This window comes from Lycium barbarum, chromosome 7, assembly GCF_019175385.1.
Source record: "Lycium barbarum isolate Lr01 chromosome 7, ASM1917538v2, whole genome shotgun sequence".
In the NCBI taxonomy this organism is placed as follows: domain Eukaryota; kingdom Viridiplantae; phylum Streptophyta; class Magnoliopsida; order Solanales; family Solanaceae; genus Lycium; species Lycium barbarum.
The window spans coordinates 4,523,719-4,529,878 of record NC_083343.1 but is presented as its reverse complement, the minus strand read 5'-3'; the positions used below and the strand labels follow the sequence as shown (position 1 = coordinate 4,529,878).

The 6,160-nt window shown below is 37.5% G+C and overlaps 1 protein-coding gene and 1 non-coding gene across 2 annotated transcripts; one reads left to right on the top strand and one right to left on the bottom strand.

Annotated features, from left to right (window-relative positions):
* Positions 1-265: 265 nt before the first annotated feature.
* On the top strand, positions 266-5,408 carry LOC132602955 (APO protein 2, chloroplastic). Its single transcript, XM_060315783.1, has 4 exons — positions 266-420; positions 2,069-2,205; positions 3,196-3,545; positions 4,357-5,408. The coding sequence occupies exons 2-4, from the start codon at positions 2,071-2,073 to the stop codon at positions 5,183-5,185; spliced, it is 1,314 nt and encodes a 437-aa protein (XP_060171766.1). The 5' UTR covers positions 266-420; positions 2,069-2,070; the 3' UTR covers positions 5,186-5,408.
* A 261-nt stretch (positions 5,409-5,669) lies between these two features.
* TRNAE-CUC (transfer RNA glutamic acid (anticodon CUC)) lies at positions 5,670-5,742 on the bottom strand. The gene has a single exon. It is a non-coding gene; the product is annotated as a tRNA-Glu (tRNA).
* Positions 5,743-6,160: the final 418 nt, after the last annotated feature.

Sequence of the window (6,160 nt, the reverse complement as noted above, 5' to 3'; positions counted from 1 at the left end):
TTCTTGTAAATCACCTTATCTTTTCGTGCTTTAGAGCATGTTTGGATTGACTTATTTTAGGTACTTTTTGTAGTGTTTAGATAAAATAAAAAATTACTTTTAAGCACTTGTTTTTGAGCTAAAATAAGCCAAAAGTCATTTTAACTTATAAAATCAAAAGCCATAAATAAGCCCATCCAAACAGGGTCTTACTTCATCATTATAAACAGCCCAAAAGGTCAGCCCTTAAACAGGCCCATAAAAGGGGTGCATCAAGCCAATTGGACACTCTAATTTTTTTTAAAAGAGACAAGAACATTATCTGGTAGTAGTAATTTGTAGGATTACTTGGTTTTGCTCCCTCTAAACTCTACAAATAATTTGGCTCCTTCATTTTAAGCTTTGCCTATTGAGATGACATTTTCATCTAAGTAATTTAAGGTAACATCCAAAACTTTCTATAATGCTATTTCAATTTATTTTTTTGATTTTGTTATATTTTACTTTTTGTAGCTACAATTTAATTGGGGTATAGCTTCTTTTTTTTTTCCAACTGCTTTTGAGGCAATTTGTATAAATTCAGTATATGGGTTTTCTTTTTCTTGATTGATATTTAGTTCATTTTGGTGTATTCTGGTTCACAGGTTTCCAATGAAATTACAATAGTTATTAGGAAGCTAGAAATTATGTGTAAAATGAGTAGTTTATTAATTTAAGAAGGTTAGTAGGTAGTTGAGTGTTGTCTTACTTACCCTTTCATACTAGTAGTCGGAGTATTATTATTGAAGTTTTGTGTCCATTAATCTATGCTCTTTGTTGTTTTTATATTTCTGACTATCTGTTGTCGTTTGTACTTCGCTTATCGTATTAGTTTGCAGTTACTGTTACTTTTCTTTATAATGCTTAGCTATAGTATTTTGCCATTTGACCTTTTTGCTTTTGTTAATTCGTATCTGACCCCCATTTTGTCATGCTTTTTCTTGAGTCGAGGCTCTTTCGGAAACAGCCTCTCTACCTCTGTACACTCTACCCTCCACAGACCCCACTTGTGTGATGTACACTGGGTATGTTGTTGTTGTTGTTGAGAATGCCTCTTTCCTTTTTTGACAACTCTTTAATTCCAGCTTTAAGACCACAAGATTAAAGGGAATTTTGGTACATTCTACATATCTTTAATTTAAGACAACAAGATTCAAAAGTCTTCTTTACTTTCTTAAACTTTGTGTCAAGTCAAAACCAGACAAACAAATTGAAACGGAGGGAGTAATAGTGGCCAACTCGAGTTGGTTCAAGCTTAATTTAGACTAATTTTGAGGATTTTCATTGGTAATCCATTAGCTATACTATGATTTGCATTTGTGACCCGTAATATCTCCCCTTTAAGAATTAAATTATGGCCAGCTCGAGTTGGTTCAAGCTTAATTTAAACAATTTTTGAGGATTTGGATTGGCGATCGGAAGCTATACTAGGATTTAAAGCTAGACCTGAATGTTCTAGTACATCCAAAATGGTGTGTTTGCGAAGAGAACCTCAAGACTTACCTAAACTTCTATAATTATCTAGTCGATTTTTGTTGTATGGATGAGAACGCTATGATCACTATGAAACACAAAACATGTTCATTGCCAAAAGCAAGTGCACTTTGGGTGTGTCTGGTACGAAGGAAAATGTTCACCACTGAAAATAAGTAGTTTTCTTATCTTCTTGTGTTTGGTACGTAAGCAGAAAATATTATTCCAAAAACATCTGTATATAATCTACCCAAACACTATGAGAGGTGGGGGTGGGGGTAGAGTGTGGGGGTGGTGGGGATGGGGGCTATGAGGGTGGGATGTGTTGGAGATTGGAGAGGAGATAATCAATGTGAAATAACATTTGTGGAACTTCTTTTCCCTACTTCTACTAGAAAGTCATTGTCCTCATTTTTAAGGAACTCATTTTCGTAGAAAAAATCTTTTCCAAAAATTTTAACCAACCAAACATGGAAATTTTTTAAAAATGTTGTCCTCCATACCAAACATGCCCTTTATCTTTATGCTTGTACCCAACAAGATTATGGTGTGTGCCTAACTGGTTTTCTGTTTGCAGGAATGGATTGTGGCTGTCTACATTCCCCACTCAGTACCAAAGTTCTAGTGCATAGCAAAGGGGGAAGTCAACCACCTAACTTCAGAAATTTGAGATGCAATTCCCAGCATAATCTAAGTTCACTTGATTCTTTGAAGGTATGCCAATTCTAAGTTGCTTTAATTTGCTTAGTATAAACTATTTTTTTCACGTTATATCCACCAAATGGATAGTGAGGATTAATGTAGCCAACCCAAACTAGCTTGGGATTGAGGGGTTTTTCTTGTGGCAATGTTTTAATTTGGAAACTTGTTGTAATGTTATGTCCTGACAAACAGAGTGGGTACATTGTTTTGTCTAAAGACCTATGTTGCTCGGACTCTCCAAGAATGTTGCCGTACCCGTGTTGGATTCTCTAAAATTGCACTACTTTTGGCGGATACAGCACGCACACCGTGGCATTTTTGAAGAGTCCGAGCAACATAGCTAAAGGCTGCTCAGCCCAGTACATCCATTATTCCCTCCGTCACAACTTATGTGACCAGTTTGACTCTAGATTATATACGTCTCACATTGTTCCCGTTCTCACTACTGCGGGATGCTAAGACCACAAGATTCATAAGTCTTCTTTACTTTTTTAAACTCAAGAAACTGAGGGAGTATCTATTAGTGCTCGCGAAGTCTTCTAATTCTCATATCATGCTCTTTAGTTCAAGATTGTTCGAGCTAGCAACTTTATGCGGGAAAAAAATTATTCAAGTTAGAAACAATTTTCTTCTTACTTCAGAACAGCCATTATAACAGCTCCTTATGTTCATAATTTTGTACTTACAAGGTTATGAGTTAACAGTTATGAGGACAGCGCGGTGACCAAAAGATTACCTTGGCTATGAACCCATGAATGTTGTATAGTTCTTTAGCTACTATTGGTTATCCTATCTGTGCTTTAGCTATCATGCAATTCTAGTGGGTGATATTGATAATTGATCCCTCACTTGGATCTCTTTTCCTTTTCTCTCATATAACAAGCCTGTTGGTGAGTACCATTGCAATTATTGGGGTGAAAGGATTTGCTTATGAGTTAAATTTTCTCTATCCTTTTCTTGTTTTTGAACTAACTAAAACTCATGTCTGAACCCTGTTTGCAGCAAAGTTGCAGTGGGGTGGCACTTACATTGAAGCTTAGAAGTCCATCAGAAAAGTTAATATGTCCTATCCAAGCTGTTCGTATTAGATGCGATCATCCACAAAATGCAGATTTGCCTCGTTACTATTCAAGGAAGGAGAAGAAGCCCTTCCCGATACCTATTGTGGAGCTAAGGAGAGCTGCCAGGGATAGAATGAAAAATCGATTACCTAAAAGACGGGTACCTCCACCGAAAATCGGATTGGTTATCAAAAGCCTAGTTCCTCTCGCGTACAGCGTGTATAACACACGGATAACAGTGATTAACGATCTCAAGCGACTCATGAAAGTGGTAGCTGTTAATGGCTGCAAGTAATTCTCTTCTTCATCTTCATTTATTAGTATACATTTAGTGTTTCAAGAGGCACTACACTTCAAGGCAACTCTTTCCGGTGCAAATTGTGCACTTTAATCCTGCATTTTGTTCCTTTTGCTTAGGCAAATGCTACTTTAACTATTAACCTTGAGCTTGTCCTCATTTTATGGAACAAACTCTTTATCATTTAAAAGCGTCTGTTGCTCCTTTACCCCCAAAAAAAAAAAAGAGGGGGGGGGGGGGGGGGGGGGGAGCGATCTTACTAGCCTGTTTTACGCACATACTAATATGTTTCTCCACATTCCTATAGTTGTTTCCAATTAATATAACATTCAGAGGTCTATGTTGGGGTATCTTTGGAAGAATTACATATATGACAATTAGTTGGGATGTCTTTGGAAGAATTACATATATGAATTGTTGAAGTGTGTGACCATCTCATCCAAAAGCTTAAGCCGTTAGAAACAGTACACTTTTATTACTTAATTATATTCTCAGCAGGACTTAGGGGGACTATGTTGTAGTTTCGTTCTTGTTGGTATAGAACTTCAAAATTTCCTTTCAGTAACCAACATTGAATGAGTTGCACAGAAGCATTTGAATTATGTGGGGTTTAACATCTAACCAGAGAAGCATTACACTTTCTGTAATTATTTATGAAATGCTTCCAGAAGTTCTAGTTCATATTTAACGATAATTCAATGAAGCATGATATTTACTTGTATATCCTGCTTTAAGATTACTGCACTGTTATGACTCCTTCAAATTTTAAATATTTTGAAGTTACATCTTGTGCCAATTTTGCAGGTGGTGTAATGAAATCCACGTGGGACCTGTTGGGCATCCGTTCAAGTCATGCAGAGGATCACAAGCTTCGCAACGCAAAGGACATCATGAGTGGGGAAAGGCAGTTCTTGAAGACATCATAGTGCCACTTGAATCCTACCATCTATACGATCGCCTAGGGAAACGAATTTCACACGAGGAGAGATTTTCTATCGCTCGAGTCCCTGCAGTAGTTGAGCTTTGTATCCAAGCAGGCGTTGATATACCTGAATATCCTACAAAAAGGAGAAGAAAGCCAATCATATGGACTGGAAAAAATGAATTTGTCGATGCAGATGAAAGTGATTTGCCTGATCCCGAACCAGAATCTCCAAAGCCACCAATTTTAACCGAGATACCTGATGCAGAGGTAGAACCACCATCAAATGCCGAAGAAACGATATTACTAGCTGAAGAAACACTCTTAGCGTGGGAAAAAATGAGGGCCGGAGCCAATAAGCTAATGAAGATGTATCCGGTGAGAGTTTGCGGATACTGTCCGGAGGTGCACGTTGGTCCAAGCGGACACAAAGCACAAAACTGTGGAGCCCACAAGCACCAACAACGGAACGGGCAACACGGTTGGCAGACAGCAGTGCTAGACGACTTAATACCGCCGAGATACGTGTGGCATGTTCCCGATGTAACTCAACCGTTGCAACGGGAGCTTCGGAGCTTTTACGGTCAAGCTCCTGCAGTGGTAGAAATATGTGTACAGGCTGGTGCTGAAGTCCCTGAGCAATACAAGCCAACTATGAGGTTTGATGTGGGGATACCTAGCAGTATTAAAGAAGCAGAAATGGTTGTTTGATTGGTAGTGGTTTCATTAATTTGATCTTCCCATTTGTAAAGAATGACTTTTAAGGAATGTGAAAATTGATCCTATAAGAATTACATGCTGAGTTATTGCTGCATAATTAATATACACAGCAGTAAGCTGGAGTAATTTTCACTGCAATTATGTAATGTATGTTCCCTAAAGATTGAAAACCAACTATATAAAGGAAAAAAAAAAAACGTTTATATTCTTCGAATTTGCCTGAACTATTATCTTGCTGCTATTACTGATATCCGGTCAGGCCTATGGCTGGATCCTTTTAGATCTACGGGCCCGTTTACATGAGCATAGGGAATCTATACTCGAGCGTTCCACTGGGCCCCTGACAGGATAGGTGAGGAATCACTCTGGATCTTCTTTTTTTGGGCTACAACTTCGCCGCCGACTAGCACAGTTGGGAATTTATTGGAAACGTACCCACAACTCATGGGGATATAAAGCTCAATAAAAATATGATTTCCGTTGCCGGGACTTGAACCCGGGTCTCTCGGGTGAGAGCCGAGTATCCTAACCAACTAGACTACAACGGATTGCTGTTTATGTGCACCATGTTATTTTATTTACTAGTAAACGTCAAACAATTCTTTGTTAAGAACTTGGTACTTTTTTGGAGTCAAGGAAATATCGTAGTGTCATAACTCAACTCTCTAAGTCAGTTTACCAGCTTAAACAAAACAATTTAATACAATTAGAAAAAAAAGTGATTAAGGATTTTAGGCGGATGGCTTAATATAGAAAACCTATTGGAATCTGATTCAGTGTAAGGGCTTATTCTAATTAAATTCATCAACCCATATATCAAAAAGAATATAAGACCACAACAAAGATAAGATGTCTAGTTGTATTAAGTGCTTTTGCAAAGTGATTTGAGAGTAACAATATATGTTTTGGATAAATTATTTGAGAATTGCTTTTATTGGTTTGACAAATATTCTAAAAAAAAAAAGA

Bases quoted from the DNA above. Each gene is read 5' to 3' on its own strand.
- LOC132602955 (XM_060315783.1), top strand. From the start codon at position 2,071: ATGGATTGTGGCTGTCTACATTCCCCACTCAGTACCAAAGTTCTAGTG. The intron at 2,206-3,195 runs GTATGCCAATTC...CCCTGTTTGCAG, and splicing joins GTTCACTTGATTCTTTGAAG to CAAAGTTGCAGTGGGGTGGC. The intron at 3,546-4,356 runs GTAATTCTCTTC...CCAATTTTGCAG, and splicing joins GTAGCTGTTAATGGCTGCAA to GTGGTGTAATGAAATCCACG.